The sequence below is a fragment of the Calliphora vicina genome, chromosome 1 (genome assembly GCF_958450345.1).
Source record: "Calliphora vicina chromosome 1, idCalVici1.1, whole genome shotgun sequence".
NCBI lineage: Eukaryota > Metazoa > Arthropoda > Insecta > Diptera > Calliphoridae > Calliphora > Calliphora vicina.
Window position 1 is genome coordinate 50,332,674 of NC_088780.1, and position 21,563 is coordinate 50,354,236.

Below are 21,563 nucleotides of genomic sequence, written 5' to 3' on the forward strand. Positions count from 1 at the left end.
AAAAAATGTCAAGAATTTATACTTTCAAAATTGAAACTACTATATAAAAGAATATGTTTCTAAAATTAAATTTATGACTACACCAGACATATTTAAAGAAACTAGTTCTCAAAATTTTAGGGTTTTATAATTGAAATAAAAAGTCGTCTTTATGCTTTTTAGATTTTTGAAGAGTCGTCTTTACGACTTTTATATATTTTTGAATAGTAGATTTTTTTACTTTAGCTAATTTGTAAAAAGTCAGTTCTTTTCAACGACTTTTCGATTATTCTGATTTTTATTAAATTTTAAGAAAAAATACAAGGTTTATGGATGAGAAAATAATTTTTTAAATTTGTGCAAACGCTTTGTAAACTAGTTCTCAAAATTAGGGTTCTATATATGAATCAAAGGTTCTTTAGTTGAAATAAAAAGTCGTATATACGCTTTTTCGATTTCTGAAGAGTCATCTTTACGACTTTTGTATATTTTTGAATAGTTAATTTTTTGATTTTTGCTAATTTATAAAATGTTAACTCTTTTCAACGAAAAATACAATATTTTTGGATGAGAAAATCACATTTTTAAATTTTTGCAAAAGGTTTAGAAACAAGTTCTCAAAATTAGGTTTCTAAAGGTGAAACAAACTTTCGACTTTCTTTGATATAGTCGACTTTTTGAATTTGACTTATTTATAAAATTTCGATTTTTAAACTATTTCTAAACTGATTGTTTTCGAATTTCATTTTCGAACCTGGCAAAAAATGCAAAGTTGCCGGATTTATTAGCATAGAGTGTCCAAAAAACCGGCAAATTTAAAAAACCGGTTTCCAGTTTAACCAAACAAGTGTGTTTTTGAAAAAACAGTCGTCACAAGACATCAACTTTACATCAACATCGTATTGCGGAGGAGTGCCTGGGTTCTTTTTGAGAACTTTCCAGAACACCCCTACCAGTTTTTGCTTCACCATATTCCAATCAAGTTGAGATCCGCTACAGACACTCCTGTCGATAACTGCCCTAACAGGTTGTCTTTGGCAATCTCGCTAAAGGACTTATCTAACGGCTTTTGTGCCGCTTTGGGACGTTTGGGTCCCAGTTGCCGTTCAGATGAGAAAAGCCCAAGAAGACAATTTCGACTTTTTTCAGAATTAAAACGATTATTCTAAAGTCTATAAAATATGTGTCAAAAACCTAATTCATGAGAATGTATTGCCATGTATTTGGTTTTGTTTATTGTTTATTTTTGTTTCGTTGACATTTCTGTCTCCTTCCTTTCTATAGGTATTTATTCTAAGTGTTTATGTTTTATGTAAACACAGAGAAATTAATCAGAATAATTTTAAACGAAATTAGAAATTGATTTTTATATGATTATAGTAATTGTTAATGGGTTATCTTAAGTTAAGTATTTGAATAATTGACAAATTACAGTAATTTTATTTAATAATTTTATTTAATAAACATTTTGGAAACTTATATTTTTAAGTATTTATTTATTTAAACTGCACATGTTTTTAATATATTTAATAATAGCAGTTTAAATTAATTATAAAAAACATAAAATATAAATATCCATAGGCCATTAATAGAATAATGGGGTCATTAGACTAAAATAGCGCCACTTTAATACTTTACTAATTGTTTATAAAAATAATAATAATTTCCATAATACTTAGATTTTACTATATTTTTTTAATACTACTAGTTTTTTCACATTTTCCTTATATTATTCAAATAATCTCAGTCATTTTGTTTATTCTAAATTAACAAATTACAGGGGGCGATTTAGTAATACCTCTAGCTATATCTTATAAATCTACTGAGAAAATATAACACATTTAATAATACAAAAAAATAAAACTCGTGTGAAATTCTCAATAAGACAATGATGATGATGATGATAATTCATGTAATTTTTTCTGATATTAAATAATAGTTAAACAAAAGTTTTTAATAGAAATTGAATTATGGTAATTAATGTTCATAAACCTGCATTTAAAGTTAACTAAATTGATATTTGTTGAAACAATTTATGGTTCTAGGACGTTTTGAATGGTGGCACGCAAATTTTTAAAACATTTTTCCCCTGAGGAATTAATATAACATACATATGTTTAAATGTGATTTTTTTCTATAGATAAGTTAAGGTAACAATAGTTAATGGATTAGAATGATACAGCTTTCAACAGCTTAAATATAACAAGTAAGAGAACTATAATCGGCTGTACCGAATCTTAGATACCCTTCACCAAATTATAGTTAAAAATAATTTTTTTTAAATATTTTTAGGTAAGCAAAATTTAAATTTTTTTTTCCAAATTTTTTTATAAAATTTTTTTTTTTTTTTTAAAAGTTTTGCTGATTTTAAATAAGAAACTTCTCGAAAGCATGTCTGACAGAATTATTGAAGATTTGGAACCCGAAGATATCTGGGGTCTTCAGAAAATTGATTTCAACAGACAGATAGACGGACATGGCTTAATCGACTCCGCTATCTATAAGGATCCAGAATATATATACTTTATAGGGTCTGAAATGAAAAATGTAGAAATTACAAACGGAATGGCAAACTTATATATACCCTTCTCACGAAGGCGAAAGGTATAAAACCAGCAAGCAATTTTGTATTAGGGTGTATAATATCTCAAAACAAATTGTTGAAATTTTATTCCAACTAGTTAAAGCAAGTTTAACTAAACACTTTAGAACTTAACCCTCAAACTAAACTTAAACAAAAAAAAAAAAAACAATAACATTTATTCCAAAACCATAACAAACTAACACTTTCATTTTCAACAATAATTTTCAATTGTTCAAATACTAGTTAGAAAAATTCCTAAGTTGATTATGACAGCAATTTGAAAATCTACGATAATCAGTTGCTAATCACTTTCAATTAAAGAAAATAAAAAAAAATATTTGTTTGTTTGTCTCTCAGTCTGTCTAACATCATGACAGACTCAAACTCTTATAAATTGTTAAGTTATTACACTATAAAATGGGGAGGGGGGGTAAAACTTATAATATAAATGTAAATAGTATTTGCCCAACTGCCTGTGTAACTGGCAACATGATAATTACAACGTAATGATAATGATGACGATCACAAGTGATCGTGCAAGTGTAAAATTACACAAAAGGTGATTGACAGATGCAGATGCAATGGGCTTAACTAAATAGCTGAGTAGTATTAATTCATTAACGTGTAACAACAAATAGAAATAAAACCGTAAATACAAATTAAAAATTAGCAAAGATTTTAAACGGAGATTTAAAAGCTTTAAAATAGTTACAGTATTCACAGTTTTTTCTTTACACAAAAATTCAACTTTAACCTAAAATTTTTATTTTTTTAATTTTTTATTAATATTTTTTATTTCTTTTCTTTTTTTAGCTTAAAATTTTGTTTTTATTTTCATTTTTTAAATAAAAACGCTGAAGACGTTTAAAATTTGTTTTTATATTGTGCGATAGTGCGTGTGTGTTTGTGAGTGTCTAAACGCGAATCCTGGTTGATTACGCAGTCCCGCCCCTTTATTATTTAAATTTAATTTTTTTAATAATTTTAATTTGTGTACCTACTACTAATTTATTAAAACATCAAAAACGGAGCCCCAAAAGCTACCTAAGAAACCATACAAAATGAGTATCATAGATAGTGGGAAATATCGTTTGAGAAAGGATTGGGCCAGTGCCTCTATACCATCATTGGTCGATATCGATGAGCATGCCGATGATGATGAATCGGAGAATATAACAGAGAATGTGAATGCCAAGTTGCCACCACAGAAACCACCGCGCCGCAGTTCATTGGCCCTGAGTTTGTTCTCCAGCAAATCGGATAAGAGTCAAAAGAGACGCAGTTCAATAGCAACGGCTTTCCTGAGACGTGATAGTAATAAGGTAGGCATTGAACTATAACAAAAAAAAAACAAATTTATTTATTTCTAAAGATTGCAAGGGATTTCACTTGTTTCAAAATTGAATGACTTGAAAGGGTTAAAAATCACTTTAATTCCAAACAGAAACTATCAGTCCAATGATGAATAAAAATTCCCCGGGAGTTTTTTCCCTTTTCCCATTTTTCCTATTCAAATTCAATGTTAATAATAAGAGAAGGGAAAAAACTCCCGGGGAATTTTTATTCTGTATAACTTAATAATTTCCATTTTAATAGCCACAAGTGAAGGCCCCATTGTAAATCAACTTTTCATTCAAAACCCTTTATTAACCTTCATATTTTCTGTTTCCAGCACTCATCCAAAGATTCCTACGAGTCCGCTGTTAAACATGAAAAAAGTGATGCCTCCAATACGCCCAACTCACCCGATGTTGTGTACAGTTCCGAGGAGAATATACGCGCCTCATCGCCCAATGAACCCGGCAAGGTATCCTATTTCGATGATGGCACCAATATACGTTGTGTCGTTAAGGGCATGGGCGTTACCGGTTCCTATGATACGCCCATCGATAAAGAACGTAATCGTCGCAGACGCAGCTCATTGCAAACCAAATTAGATAGACGTCGTCGCAAGAACTACGAAGTTAGTTTCTCCACACTGGAGCAGAGTAATTCACAAACCGATTTGACCAATGATAGTACAACAGGCATCGGCTCGTCCGTCGATATAACCGACGATGATGTTGATCCCAATCATACCGCTTATTTTCCCCGACAAAAACGTCACTCGTGGTGGAATATCTTTGTGCCCGAGAATATTAAAAACAGGTGATTATTTTTTTTTTATTTTATAATTTTTTTTGTTTTAATTAACCTGGAAATTTTGTGAATTTAATGCTAATATGCTGCTAACCAAGGACCAGTCAGAATTATATATTGCTGCCTAATAACGGCATGTTTCTTAATAATTTATTCGTTAAAATATGTGTTATTAATTTCTTTTCTGTTTTCTTCTCTTTATTTTGGTTAATAACGTTCAATAACCTTCAGTTTTCTTTTGTTATTGTTTGTTTTTTCGTTGTTGTTTTATTATGTAACGTTTTTTTAACATTTTTTTATTTATTATGCCTCCCATTAATAATCTAACCTCAATTTTTAATGAATACATTAATCCTGTCAAATTTAACAAAAAACTAAAAAAAAGGAAAGAATTAACGAAAATATAACAAGGAAATTAATGAATGTTTTTGGTATGTTAAATAAAAGGGTACAACAAAATATAAAGAATTCAAATATCCTAACTTTTAAAATACATTAACATAGAAAGAAGTTTTAACAAAAGCCGAATTTACTTACCAAATGCGCGCTTTTAAGAGATTATCCTGGCCAACCTCAGAGTCTTACAGTTGGAGACCTTAACAGGTTAGTTATATCTTAATAAACATTAGTCTTCGTAATATTCTGCACTTCGTAATACTCTCCACATGCCCTACAAACCACATTGCCCAAAAGCCACATTCCATATCTCAGAGTTGAGGTATTCACGATAGCCGAATATACGTTACATTTTGCGCTCTACAGAGACTATTTCGATTACCCAGTTTCATCTACGTTACACCTCAGGGTCTTCTAGTCGGTGTCATTAATATATTTAAGGTTTTGTTTGCATTTGATCGGTCCCTTCGTGTTTCAGATTTGGTATTGTACTTAGATACATAGATATATTTGAGGGGGTGTGATCTATGGAAGTACACACCACTCGGATACCCATAGGATCCATTGTTATACCTTTAAGAGATATAACTCGATGTGAACTTAAAGTGAAGGGAAGAAATTAAATTGGAGAAAAAAAAATAAAAAAGTCAGGAGTCATTAAGATAATTAAAGTGAAAGACCCACTCCAAAGAAAAAATAAGAAAAAGAATGACAGGATATAAGTATGGACTGGGATTCTCAGAGTCCTATTACCTAAAAAAAGTCCTCTTACCTAGCCATTTTTCCTGAGATCCTGCAGTCTAAATTTTCCTCATACACCGTAATCGGCGCCGATAACGAAAACTGAAAAACGTTGGTGTTCGTCACCTTCTCGTTTTCGTTTCAGTTGGGTGCGTTGCGGCATAAAACAGAAACGATTTTTTTTTTATTTTGGATGTCGCACATTAAATAGAATATCATTATTTTTGACAAAATCTATTATTTTTTCCTCTTCCAATAAAGAAAATTTATTTTTTTTATTCATTTTGATTTTCTTTAAATTTGAAATAAAAAAATAATTAAAATAATTTCGTTCCTACAGCACCGAAAACAACCTACTTGAACTGATCGGTGCCGTTTCGTTCCCAATTTTCGTTGCCGATTTAAGAAACGAACTTTTTTCTGTACAAATGTATGAAATTTCATTACGGTGTATACGGAAACGTACCTTAACCTGAGACTTTTCCTATCCAACCCAATTAGTGTTCTGGTTGCCTTTGCATATTGTAACTCCTAATAAACATTTGTGTCTTATTCGACCAAAAGCTGAAATACTGGCAAAAAGTTTCGTCCTCCCCTTCACAGACTACATTGCCTAAGAACCAATTGCTTATAAGCAGTGACTTCAATTCAATATGATCTATAATGGTGTTCTCAAATTCAGAATTTTATTCATTCTATTTTTAACATAATTCCCCGATAGTATTTCAGTAGTCTATTCAATGTCATTGTGACATGAATCTGTGCACATTTCATGTGTCCTTTTTTTAAATTCCGGAAGAGTTTAACATTATTAAAGCTGACAACTATATCCATAGTGGAACATATTGTTAAGTTTTTACCTTTTAAAATCGGTGGTATATTTTCTTTAAATAAACCGTATTCTTTTAATTGCAAATAAAAACGATCAGCAGTTTAAAATTCGTCACCACTCTTTATTTAAATTTACACAACAATTTAAATAACCACTATCTTTTAATACACACACTTATATTACACACTTTAAAAACACACTGGTAATACAGTTGATGTTAGGTATAACAATGCATACAATATATTAACTCCTCTGTTACTATTTACATACACAGTGCCATCTTCTAGTAGTTTCATGAATTATCTAACGGACAAAACTAAAATGTTCTATTTCTAGAACTAGTTAATGTTGTTATCAACATTGTTGATAAGTAGAAGTCTCAAGCACTGGAATGTTTATAAACATGATGAATGTTGCAAGCAGACGTTACAGACCATTAAATCCAAATTGATAATGCAATTTCGTAACAATATATTGGATAGTTCGTCTGTGTTTTCATTGTCTATGATATTTAGATTCAAATATTTTAAGTAGGCTTTTTTTTCTTCTAAAATTATAGAATAAGCCAGTCTTTTACAGCTTGTCTTTTTGTGAACAGTTTTTGTACGTTTATTATAATATCGTTTCTGCCTTCAAAGTCTAGGATTTACAATAAGTAATTACATCTTACAACTAAACAACTATTGTTCTCTCAATGGAGAATCATAATTAGAAGAGTAGTAAATCAGCTCTACGCAGCCTAGATAGCCTTGCGAAAGGCTATCTATCAGCTCTACGCATCCTTGACCAAAGGCACGTCTAAGTCTCAGTGGATGTTCTCATTTCTTATGTAAAATGGAGCTGCTGTCATGATTCTAAGAATATTGGATTGTGGATTGTATGAGATCTATACTGATATTGCTTGAATTGGATTCCATATTTCCAAATTGGCTTTAAGGCTGTCTTATACAGGATGACTTTGCAGTTAATTAATTTAATTTCGATTGATGTTGGATTAGCCAGTGTAAATTAGAAGCTTTTAGTTTAATGTGGAGCCGTTTGGCTTCTATGTGCCGACGCCAACTAAGGCCATGGTATATAACATGATCAGACTGTGGGATGTTCAAACTGTTTTGTGTCACTGGTGGACAGCTTCCTCTACTAAGTGTAAACGTTATTGATTACATTTACTAGTATTTTCCAATTTTTAAACCACGTCTCCACGCGTCTGAGATAATTACATAGGTTTCTAGATGCTATATTTAAGTCCTCACGAGTAAGACTCTAGTTTAAATTACGAGAATAAACCAACAAAACCTCTTCATATGGACTAATCCTTAATAATAGCAAAATCGACATACTGTGTTAGAAGCATAGTCACATTGAAACGAAACTTTCTAACACACAAGGTAAAATAGATTTTAAAGGAAGCAGTCCCTAGAAGAACCTGGACGGACTAAGAATACACAAAATTGTTTATAGAAAATACTATTGTAAACATATAAATGTCTATCTATAGATAAATCTGTTATACACAAAATTCTCTTCTCTCTTCTTTTCAATATGGCGAAATTAAAAGTAAAGAAGATTAACACGGCATGAATGGACATGCTTATATCGAGCAACACATCATTCTGAGTCTTGAATTCTGTTTAAAATTATGGGATGCTGCGGTAATTTTGAATACGAAAGTATATAACATCTTTACCATCCAAGTTGCCATTAAACGAGTTCTTATATAAATAAACAATAGAGATCGGAAATGTAAACAAATTCCTTTCTATTATATTTAATAGTTCTGCTTACATTGTAAATTTTATAGATATTTTCCTATTTAAATATAAATACTTGTTTACAACTATATTTACTATTAATTGATGCAAATTAAATTCCAGCCAGAACATCTTTATTGATCTTTTTGTTTAGTTTAGCAATAAAAAGCTTAATGAATGTTACAGAGATGTTATTTATAAGCATTTTAAAAATGCAACCCTAAATTCATGCGACTTTAGTCCCAACATTGCAACGTAAAATAGACAGTCATAGTTAATTAAGAGAATATTTCTGTATAGAATTACATTGACAATTGATTTCTAATGTCTAATATAGTCTTCTATATAACAACGCAATTTTAGTTTTATTAATACCCTGTATCTACATTACAAGACCCACCCAAAAGAGTCAATTGAGTTTGATTTCAAACTTTTTTTTTGTTTGTTGGCGTTTAAATGAAAGTAAACATTTTATTTAAAAGAAAACAAAAAAAAAATACATATTTATATAAAAACAAACACGTTTTATGGCACGCGATTTTTTTTTTGAACAATTAAATCATAAATTGAAAAATAAACAATGCAAAAATAATAATAACAATAATTTGTTAAAGCCAATGTAATAAAAAAAATGTGGTAAGATTAAGTATAAGTAGTTTTTTTTAAAGAGATGTTATAATATTTATCAAATTTAAGTTGTTTATAAGGTAAACAAAGGGAAATTTCAAATAATGGTCTTATCTTGCTGAAATGAAAACCAAAGCCATAAAATATCCATAGCCAATGTTATTAATCTTTAAAGATAATATTTAGCTAAAGGTAGACTAATAAACATAATTAATAAGCTTTAAATGAGAAAGAATAAATGCTGTAAAATAACAATTATAATGATTAAGATTAATGATTACCACAGGAAAATATTAAAGCCCACTAAACAAAAATCTTGGAAATTTTATATGTAGGTCATTTAAAACAGTTCTTTAAAATGCTGAAAATGTCTACTGATTGTTTATAATTGAGTTTTGTGTTATTTATTTTCTTTAAACAAGTGGTAAACCTTGTATTATCTTTAATTTACTGTTGTGGTCGTATATTTATAATTTTACAACTCTGCTATAAACCACAGAGTTGTATTTTATTTATCTAAGAGGATTTCCTATATATTATTATTTAAAAATTTTTGTTTATACAGCTAAGTAATTGCTATAATGTTTTATGACTCTGCTTGACATTATCGTTTCCATTGGTCTAACATTTAATTTATACTACTTGGGAATGTGTTTTGTTTTTTTTTTCAAAATTTTATTGGCCTTCTAAATCGTAGGCAATCGTTAAAACAGTAATATTTCAAATTTTATTAGCTTAATTTCGTAGTAGTACAATAATAACACTCATAAAATAAATGGACTCATAGGCCACTATAAAGATTTTGTGTTTGTTTTTATAAGAGATTGTAATCGTGGCCCATTGTTTTGAGTTTATAAGAACTAAAATGGAAATTATTTTATAGATTAATGTTTGAAAACATCTTTGTTATACTCCTTACCATGAGTGATAAGGATTAATAGAATCGTTGATAATACATTGTAAACTTTTCCAAATATTCAATTAAGAGGTTGAAATTCCCAAAAATATTAATAAATTTGTATTTTTTAGTATTTTATATATACATTTATTTACGTACATATATTAACAACAGCAAGTAAGAAAGCTATATTCGGCTGTGCCGAATCTTATATACCCTTCACCAAATTATACTTCAAAATACAAATTTTAATTATTTTTAGGTAAAAAAAATTTATTTTTTTTCCCGTTGTTTTTTCACATTTTGCAAAAAAATGTTTTCCAATTATTATTTTAAATTTCTTTAAATTAAAAAAAAAAAATTTTTTAATTTTTTTTTTTGGAGAAAAAAAAATTCGGGTTAAAAAATATTCTTTCCGATTTTGACCCATTGTAGGTCCAACTTACTATGGTCTTATATATGTCGTTGTAAAGGTCTTTGAAATATCTATCATTAGACATCCATATTAATGTCTTAGTAATCCAGATATAGGACAAAAATCGAGGTTGTCCTGGTTTTTTCCTCATATCTCAGCCATTTGTGGAAGTTTTAAATAGGAAACTTCTTGAAAGCATGTCTGACAGAAATATTGAAGATTTGGATCCCGAAGATATCTGGGGTCTTCAGAAAATTGATTTCAACAAACAGACGGACAGACAGACGGACGGGCATGGCTTAATCGACTCCGCTATCTATAAGGATCCAGAATATATATACTTTATAGGGTCGGAAATGAAAAATGTAGAAATTACAAACGGAATGACAAACTTATATTTACCCTTCTCACGACGGTGAATTGTATAAAAATATAAAAAAAATATGATTCTGAAGACTGAGAACAGCGATAAAAATTGTATCGAAGAATTGAACGTAGTCAGAGGCACTGTCAGACAGACTACGCGCAATTGTAATTTAGACTTTAATTGAACCTAGTTTAAAAAATCGATTAATTATTTAGCAAGTAAACTACAATATTTATTTAAATGCAAATATTGTAAATGCTACAATATATTTTTATTAAAAACAGCACACTTTAAAGTAATATTTAACAATAATAATAATGATGATAATAATAATAAAAACATTAAAATAACATGTGTTGTTTTGTGTTGCGAAATAAACGATAATAAATTTTATTTACTTTTCTGATATCCAGTGCAATTAATTTGCATTTAAAACGCAAACAACCCACCAAACACATGGACGGACGGACGGACATAAATTAACAACAACAAATACTATGTAGTAGATTGAGACAGCTACAATTTGTTGGCAGTTTTAACATTTTAAAAAAAGTATAGGCAACATCTTTTTTTAATTAATGTGTTTACAATGTCCAATAATTCTACGTTTTATTTCTTAATAACAAGAAATATGTATGAAAAAGATGAAAAAAAATTTTTTATTAAATATTTTTCTTGAAAAGATTGTAATATTCTCATAAATATTTATAAGTTTTTCGTCATCAATTAAAGAGGTGCAAAATTGTTTTTTTTTTTAAATTAATTAATGAATTTATGTTAGTTATTATTTAAGTTAAGTTATAAATTAATGTTTGTGGACGTAGTAAATTGTGTAGAATTTTATGTACATTTTACGGTATAATAATGTACAATGGGACCCCTATAAAATTAATGATTATTTTGCATAAAAAAAACAGCTGGAAGTTTAGTGATGTGTTGAGTGAGTTTGTAAAGACAGTGTTGATGAAGTATTAATTCATTTTATTAATTTATTTAGTTGTATTAACTGCTATTTCAGTTGTTTTTTTTTAAATTGTCACTCATCATGAATGGTTAACTTGGAGCATCAGTGTTGCCATTTAATGACAAGATCTATCTGGCAGTACTAACTCTACGTCTTGACAAGTCATTAATTTGTTTACTTAGCGGACTATTTCTTGTCCACACCAAGGTCTATTAAATAGATCAGTGCAACTGTACAACAAACAGTTTTACTGTTTTTGTTTCTATAAAACTATACTGAGTTTGTCAAAAACAATTGATTACAATACCCAACCAAACGTACATTTCAAGACGAATTCACATTAGTTGCGCAGACATTATTAATGGACCTTGGTCCACACATTGACAAAAGATCTTCAAACTAGACAAATTCATAAGGGAACACAGAATTGATAACTTATCCAGACATAGGGTTAAATTCAGGCAAAACTTTAATTTGCCGCCATTTGAGTACTAAAGTTTGACAGCTGACAGTTAGTTGTTGAACAATATTTTCAATATATTATAATAAAAGTTTGTTGAAATCAATTTTCTGAAGACCCCTGATATCTTCGGGATCCAAATCTTCAATAATTCTGTCAGACATGCTTTTACATGTTTCCTATTTAAAATCAGCAAAATCGGTCCACAAATGGCTGAGATATGAGGAAAAAACCAGGACAACCTCGATTTTTAACCTATTTTTGTCCTATATCTGGATTACTAAGACATTAATATAGACAATATGGATATTTAATGATAAATATTTCAAAGACCTTTGCAACGACATATATAAGACCATAGTAAGTTACACCTACAATGGTTCAAAATAGGAAAAAATATTTTTTCCCGAATTTTTTTTTTCAAAAATTTTTTTTTTTAAATTTAAAAAAAAAAAATTTAAATTTAAAACAAAAAAAAAATTCCAATAAATTAAAAAAACAACTTTGAAAAAAAAAAATGTTTACCTAAAAATATTTAAAGTTTGTATTTGAAGTACTTGTTACTTGATGGCTTTGTTAATCCATCAAGTGTCATTTTTTGGAGAGGATTTTAAACTGGAATCATCATTGAATCCCTACTTCTTCGAAAATTAGACTGCTCAAGCACTGAGTAATGCTCGATATTGCGACATGACAACAGAGTTCTTTAGGTTTAAATATAATGATATTTATGTGTACAGCCCGTGAAGCATGAGACATATCCAGGTCCTGTTCTCTCTCGTTTCAGTAACCTCCCCTAGATCGTGTGGTTTTACAGCATTGGATTTCTTTTTATGAAGTTATTTGAACTCTAAGATCTTTGCAAACAATTTTTTTACCTTTTCCTATACCTTTTAATAAGGCTACACTAAGAGATATTTGTTGAATTTAAATACTTTTTAACATATTCAAAATTTTGATCATCCAGTAGTTTTAAAGATCTATTTTGAGATCTACAAATTTCTATGGGATTGAGACCAGGCCACTTCAAAACACTTTCCTCGCAGGATTGCAGGTTACAATCCTAGAGGCGTATTTAAACTCATGTTTGTGTGGATCCTCCAAGCTAGTGGAACAGCCCAGACTCACGAAATTTTTGATTTATTATTAGTAATGTGACATTTTTCAGTTAAAATTGAAGTAAAAAAATATTTTTCATTCCGTTTTTTTTTAAATTTTCATTTACAAATCTTAATGGTGGTCACCAATTTGATACTTTTTCAAAATAAATCAGAACATCAACTGTCAGCTGGGATGCCATGTATTGATTGCAATGTGTTACAAAAAGGGTCGACGTGTGCTTCAACTACTAGTGGTGAGTGAATGAACTCATACATTTTCATACTGTTTGTTTGTTGTGTGTGCAGCGGGGGCAATTTAATATCAGCAAAAGATAAAAACGAAACTGGAGGCAACAAATACAAAATAAAAACATCAAAAAAATAAAATAAAGAAGCTAAAAACAAAACAAAATGATAACACAGTGCTGGAAAACAAAAAAATAAGGGAAAAAGGAGAAAGAGAAAATAAGAGAAAACGCATAAAACACAGAAATAACAACAAATAGTACATGCTTTGGTTGGTTGTATGGAACGGATGGCAGATGAATACAAAATAAAACTCCATGACAAACAATTGTAAAAAATGAAATTAAAAAGAATCACTCACACTGTGGAAATGACAAACAACAACAAACACTATGACAGAAAGTAGAGACAACAGTTTATTATACAAATTTTATTAAATTAGTTTAACGCGAACGGGTCGACCATAGAGACACACACGATATTACGAGTGAAATTTACAAGAAAATACAACAAAAAAAAACAACTTAAAAGACAAAGAAATTATTTTAAATATTATTGATATTTAAAATATCTACCAATAATAATAATCATTAAATAAAATATTCAAAATAACAATAATCAATCATTAAACAAAATATTAAAATTTAATTTTACTTTTAAAAGTACCTACATACCTATTCTAAGAAAGCGTTAAAAAGTGAAATTTTCCAAGTGTTTTAAATGATAACAAATTATTTAACAACCTAGTACAACATATTTATCAATTAATATTCAATAACTTAAAATTCTAAATAGAAATTTTAATTAAAACCCACAATTTAACTTAATTATAGAAATAGTAAAAAAAAATTTGACAATGTCAAGTTTATTCTTTGATAAAAACTGCTTGTCTTATCTATAATAATTAATTTGAATATTTAAACTCAACAAAAACGAAACTAAAAAAAAACAGTGATAAAACGCCTAATATATTTTATTTAAATTCCTTAAAATTTAAATTTTAAAATGTACCAACAAATCTAAAATACGGCAGCCATGTGTTTACAAATTTGTTAAATTGTATGTATTTGTTTGTGTAATTATGTTCACGCATTGCCAACTTCACTATTTTGCCAGTGACAGACAGACGGACCAACTACTGTTAACAATTATATTTGTACTGTGTTTGTTTGTTTTGTTGTTAAATAAATAAATATTTACTGAGTTTGTTACGTTTGCAAAAAAATATAGTAATAGTAATAAAGTTAATTTACTATAGTATATACCTGCCAGCTTTTTTTTTGTTTGTTTCATTTTACAAATAATAAAAAAAGAAGTTATGTACAAAATCAGCTGATACAATAAAAATAATAATAATACTATGTATTATTTAAATGAAATTTTAATTACATAAACCAAAAAAATAAGGTTTTTTTACAATTTAGACATAGGTACATTCCAGCCATGTTTATAATAAATAAATAAATGCGCAATTAATAATAGAATTAGCAAAGGTATGAAATTTATTCCTTTTTTTACAAAGATTTTTAGGAAAAATGATTCTTAAACAAAAGTTTGAAAGCATTAATTCTTCATTAAATTTTCAAAAACAAATTAAATTGTATCTTTTAATAATTCCTTTAATGAATTCATTATGAATTAATTCAAAGGCTTAATTCCTAAATACTTCAGACGTATTGAACTCATTGCTCTGGGAATTCATTCCATACAATAAATAATTAACACATATACATAGATAATACAATACCAAAATGCATCGTAATACATTCTCACGTACTAGGTTTTTGACGGCAGCCTTAGGTTTTGGCTCTCCGTTACCTATCTAGTTGTCATCTATGATTCATTGTTTATAATATTAATTCATTACTGAGTCACTCAACTAGTCTTTAATTAATTTTCATTACAAAATAGCTTTAAAAATGTATTAAATGTAAAGGGGTTTTCAACAAGAACTGATTCAACAAGAAATGATTCAAATTTTTATTAGCGGTATTCACGATGTAGAGTACTTAGCCTAGTAAAAAAGCAGAAAAGCTATTTATTGACAAACATTTCAATTTCTAATGTATTTTGTTTTTATTTTTTTTTATATTGTGCTCTTTTACTACATTACCAGGCCAAGTACTCTACATTGTGAATAGCGCTATTGTATTACGAACAGAAAAGTTCTGCAATTATGAATGAATAATTATATCTGACAAATATCCAGCACGACCACCTTGACAGATGTCGATTCTTTCAACAAAATGTTTAATCACTTTTTGGCAAAATGGCAGGTCTATTTCGTTAAACACATCACGGATTTTGGGTTTTAAGGCTGCAATCGATTCGATTGGCTCCGTATAGACACTGGCCTTAGCATAGCCCCACAAAAAATAATCCAGTGGTGTTAAATCACACGATCTGGTTGGCCACTTAACAGCTGATTTATGTGAAAATATGCGATCGCGAAATTTGGTTAGCAATAAATTAATCGTTTCATTGGCTGTGTGACACCGTCCTGTTGAAACCACTCATCAATAATAGGCCTAAATTGAGTTGTTAACATCTCGGGATAGCGTGATCCATTGACCGTTACCGCATTTCCAGCCTCATCTTCGAAAAAAAAAAAACGGCCCAATCACGCCTCCACACCACAAAGGGCACCATACAGTGACACGTTGAGCATGCAAAGGCGAATAATCGCTTTACGATTTTCAGAAGCCCAAATGCGACAATTTTGCTGGTTGACATACCCTGAAAAGTGAAAATGGTCTTCGTCTGAAAAAATGATTTTTTACGAAATATAACCACCATTTTCATAGTGGATATTAGCTTCCGAGCCAAAATAACTGCTCATCCTTTGAGGCCAAGAACGAATCAACCCAATTTCGGATACTCTGATCCAAAGTAAAGCGTGTCCCAGAGAGAGCTTTCTGCGTCGATCAAAATAAATAGTAGTCGGACGAGGCAAGGTCAGGACTATAAGGCGGCTGAGGCAAAACTTCACAACCACTTCTATTTAAATAGTTTTTAATAGGTATTGCAACATGTGATAATAAATTGTCATGATGGAATATTACGGTTCCTTGTGATGGTCTTACCAAATTTAAGCAGCTCATAATAGATAAGACCCTTTTGGTCCCACCAAATACGATGACCTTAGCGTCATGGATATTTTGCTTTGGTGTTGATTCGGCTGGTTGGCCGGGCTTCACAAACGATCTCTTACGCTTCAGTTTGTCGCAATGGATTCATTTTCACCATAAGTAATGATCCTGTGCTAAAGTGATCTTCTTTTATAGCGTATAGATATACAAAATCGTCTCTCAAGGTCTCTCAGCTTGAATTCGTATGGTACCCAATTTCCCTGCTTTTGGAGTAGCTCCTAATGATTTTGCAATCTCTGGTTGAGTTTTACAACAAACTTCATTGAGTAATGCCTCCAATTCTGGGACTTCAAACTTTTTTGTCTGGCCTGGGCGATCTTGGTTTTCCTTGTCAAAATCACCACTTCGGAACCGAACAAACCATCTATCTCACGTTGAAACAGATGGAACACATTCACCATAAGCTTTGGTGAGCAATTGGTGTGCTTCAGCGGTATTTCTTTTTTTTAAATTAAAGAAGTCAAGCAAAACTTCTCGCATAAGGGCAATCTGATAAAACTTCCATCATGATATAATTTTAAGTTCGTATTTTGCGACCTACAATTTCCCATGGGTGTTCGATGGGCGACTGGGCAGGCCATTTTAAAACACGTATCTGATTGGATTGTAACCACTCGGTTACAACGTTAGAAGTGTGTTTGGGATCATTGTCGTGATGGAATTTCCAAACAAGGGGCATATTTTTCTCTGAGTATAGATCAGCGAAATGCAAACGCACACCACTACAGTTTTTAGATATTGTAGTTGTATGAGTTGAGAATTATTCTCTGGCAAAAACAAAAACAACTAGCTGAAATAATGAAATAAACAAGCATAAAAGCGTAACACAACCTGCTTCTATCAATGCTCATGCGAGACTGACTGTTTTTATACAATGTGTGTGCTTGCTTACATGTGAAAATAAAAACAAGAGAGCTCATTTGAGAGCTCATTGCATTTCGCTGGTATAGATACATTACATCGTTTAAAATTGATCTGCATCCGATTTCAGTTATAGTATCTTTTATGATATAAATTGAGCCCCATATTTCCACCGCCAAATTTGACTCTCTTATTTATTGTACTTGGGGACCACTCTCTTCAGGCGTCTTACAAATGTTCTCCCATCACGGCCTCTTAAATTGTATTTGGATTCATTATTGATAACCTCCCGGAGAGGCATTATTTGGAATTTTTTATTATCTTATATTAGAGTAGTAAGTCTTTCTTCCAATTGTTGAGTTTTTACATAATAAGTCTCACGAAACTTTTTGCAAAGTCACCACCTTGAATTACTTAGTTAAACAAAGACTCCTGATAATTCACACCTAATTTATGCTCAACATACATAGTTGTAATTAATTAAAGATTATCATCAAGTATTATGTTATCTTTATCATAACAGCAGGTAAAAATATCTATCTCTTTAAAGAAATATATTATTTTTTAGCATAATTTCAAAATAAACTCAATTGAAGAAGTCTTTCTGTAAATAGATAAATTTAATAAAATAAACAACGCACAGTGGGGTCAAATGCCCCTTTTTTACGGATTTATTAATATCTCAACAACAATAATAGCGACTCTCGCAAAATTTTACGTGGTTAGCCCTTAGACCAATCCGCATATTGTAACAAAATTTTAGGGATATAGGAGGGGGAAGTCAATTACCCACCATATGAAATAATTATTAACTGTGCTATATCTATAGAACTACAATAGTTATGCACACTAATTTTGCTGTGGGTAACTCTAAGAACAAACTACACGTTCCGCCAAAATCGGAAGGGTATACGAGGGTGGAATCGGGATCCCCCCATACAAATGAATTATTAATTCTCCTATATCTATAGAACTACATCAGTGAGATACACTAAATTTATGCATTTTATTGATAAAAAAACTACCATATTGTTTTATATCATCTTAAAATATTAACTAGTAATGGGCGGTTGAATAATAGAGATCTTTCCCAACTCATGACACTAAAAGACTTGCAAACTTTAAATGCACTGCTGTGAAATTTATACAACACAATATTTGAAATGTGACAATATAAAAACTACAGATCTGAACGTGAGTGATAACTGGCTCCCGATATAAAACATTAAAATTCTCGCGATCGCGCTTACTAACATGACTTTTTTATTAAGCTAAATTGCCTGCTATCGGATGACTTCGTATTAACCACAATAAAAAACTTTTAAACAAGCATATACAAGCGTGAGTGCATGAGAGTTAAATTGTTAAAATTCCGCGTGCTATTCATTCACGATTAGAAAATCAATAGATGGAAAACTAAACTGAAATAAAGAAAAGTAATTGGTAAAAGTTTATTATTGTTTATCTCATTATAATACAAGGATATAGCCACGTCCAGGCCTCACTCACACGTGACTCTCGTATTATTAATCACAGCACTTGCACATCTCAAAAAAAAAACAATGACAATAACAACAACAACGACAGCAATAAAACGTTTATCAGAATCGCAAAGTGCTTTTTGATGGTAGACTTAAAGGGTGAAGCTTTTACTAATTTACATGTAACTTCTGAGGCGCAGCGATGCGCAACCTAATTTTTTCTGAAATAACGCCTATCTGTCCAGGCTTTTAAATTATATCAAATTCTCTGCCCAGCTGAGCCCAGCTAATAACTTTATGTCCATTTGAACTGACAAAATTCCTTTTTTTTTTGCACTTCCAATATAAAAACTAATATCAAAGCTACTTCCGCAAATAATTCAAATTTAAATTTAACCAAAACATATCAATAAATACCTGAACTTGATGTATGCATAATTAGATTTGTTAATTTTTTTAAATTACCTATCACAAATAGTATTTATTTGCCCAATGTTTTATTTTTTTTTATAATTTTTTTAGGTTTTCTTCTCACAATATGTAATTTCAACACGTGACTATAAAAATACCTTTTAATATTTCACATTAATTTTTTGCCTGCTGATGTAGAATTTTGTGCTCTTTAATCTGGCACTTTCAGTTTTCACGATACTTGAAATTGGTTTTTTCAATTAATCCGCAAAATTTGTATGTTTGGCCCCTCTGTGCAACGTATTGAAAAATTAATATTTCCTCATATTTTTCATGACTAGACAAACAAAGGGAAGATATCAAATTGCACAACTTTCGTACTTTGAGCTAAAGATTGCATCGCGAATTGATTGATTGGAGAACAGTATTGAAATAGCTATCTATATCCAGACATTTGCGACATAACCGTCTTAACTCTATAAATTAAGTTTCAGGCAAAATAGATTTGAATTCGTTAAGTTTTCGATTCAAAGTTTATTATTTATAACTGATTTTCTGGAAAAACTGCCGACTACTGAAACCAATGATGTATTTGCGTGCCAAAATTGTATTTGCACAAAAGCGTAAAGTTTTTTCGAGCATTTTTTAAATAAAACTTCAAACATATTTAAAATTTTCGCATTGTATTACTAAAAACTATTAGCGCGTAACATGTTTGACACAAAAGATGCAAATGAAAAAATTTTTCAACTCAATCGGGATATTGTTGAGTTAGGTCAAGAACACTTTTATAAAATAGCTGTCAAGAATTTATTAATTTTTGTAGATACTTAACTATCTCAGCTTAAAAAGTAAATCGAAAATTAAAAGTTTTGAAATATTTTATTCTTAATGTAGCTGTTTATAGCCAGCATTGTCTGGTTTTTTAGTTAAGCAGTTTGGCGTGAATTTTTCACAATTATGATTATAAAAGCTGGGCGTAAATAGAGGCGTGGCATCTAGCAAAAATGTGTCATAATAGTTCTTTTGATCGATTTTATGTGAATAGAATTTTGCAAAAAGTGGGCGTGGGTATAAATTAAGACCTAAAATAGACTATAATTTCTTCCGGAGAACGACCTATATGTATGCCAAATTTCATTAAAACAGTTCAGTAGTTTTGACGTGAAATAGTTGCAATCTCACAAACAAGCAACCCTGAATCTTTTATATAAAACTAGTTGACCGCCCCGGCTTCACCCGGTAGCTATTTACTAATGTTATTTCTTCAAGTTTCTCCAACCCATATACACCTGCCTGTTCTTATTTATTTGCAAATAAAATATCTAAATTTGTACTGCATACTATAGGTTGTTTTTTTATTACAGTTGACAGGACCCAAAAAAAATTTCCGAGTTTTACCCGGAATTTTTGATTTTTTTTTTTACATACCATCTACCGAAAATTTCGACTTGATTTTCCGACCTGGATCCATATAGATAGCGGAGTCGATTAAGCCATGTCCGTCTGTCTGTTGAAATCAATTTTCTGAAAACCACAGATATCTTCGGGATCCAAATCTTCAATAATTCTGTCAGACATGCTTTCGAGAAGTTTCCTATTTAAAATCAACATAATCGGTCCACAAATGGCTGAGATATGAGGAAAAAACCAGGACAACATCGATTTTTTACCTATTTTTGACCAATATCTGGATTACTAAGTCATTAATATAGACAATATAGATATCTAATGATAGATATTTCAAAGACCATAGTAAGTTGGACCTACAATGGGTCAAAATCGGAAAAAATATTTTTTAAACCGATTTTTTTTTTATCAAAAAAAAATTTAAAAAACAAAAATTTTTTTTTTTAAATTTAAAATAAACATTCGAAAAAAGATTTTCACAAAAATGAATAAAACAACTTTGGAAAAAAAAATTTTTTGTTTACCTAAAAATATTTAATATTTTTATTTTGAAGTATAATTTGGTGAAGGGTATATAAGATTCGGCACAGCCGAATGTAGCTCTCTTACTTGTTATATATATAGATATATAGGATTAGCTACGAAAGAAACTATCCATAGAGAAGATTATAGTTAAGAGCAAATATTTTCAAGAACTGGTAAGACGAACAGCTCCGAAATTTATTAAACTTTACAAATACTAAATTAAATCA

General features: G+C 30.0%; 1 protein-coding gene across 7 annotated transcripts in view; it reads left to right on the plus strand.

Annotated features, from left to right (window-relative positions):
- The window catches only part of mtd (mustard), a 178,564-nt gene that overhangs the window by 45,515 nt on the left and 111,486 nt on the right, over positions 1–21,563 (plus strand). For all 7 annotated transcript variants that reach the window (XM_065512204.1, XM_065512116.1, XM_065512124.1 and 4 more), the window contains exons 3-4: positions 3,377–3,885; positions 4,236–4,711. In XM_065512204.1, coding sequence (XP_065368276.1) covers positions 3,625–3,885; positions 4,236–4,711 — 737 coding nt within the window. In that variant the 5' untranslated portion in view covers positions 3,377–3,624. The remainder of the gene's footprint in view (positions 1–3,376; positions 3,886–4,235; positions 4,712–21,563) is intronic.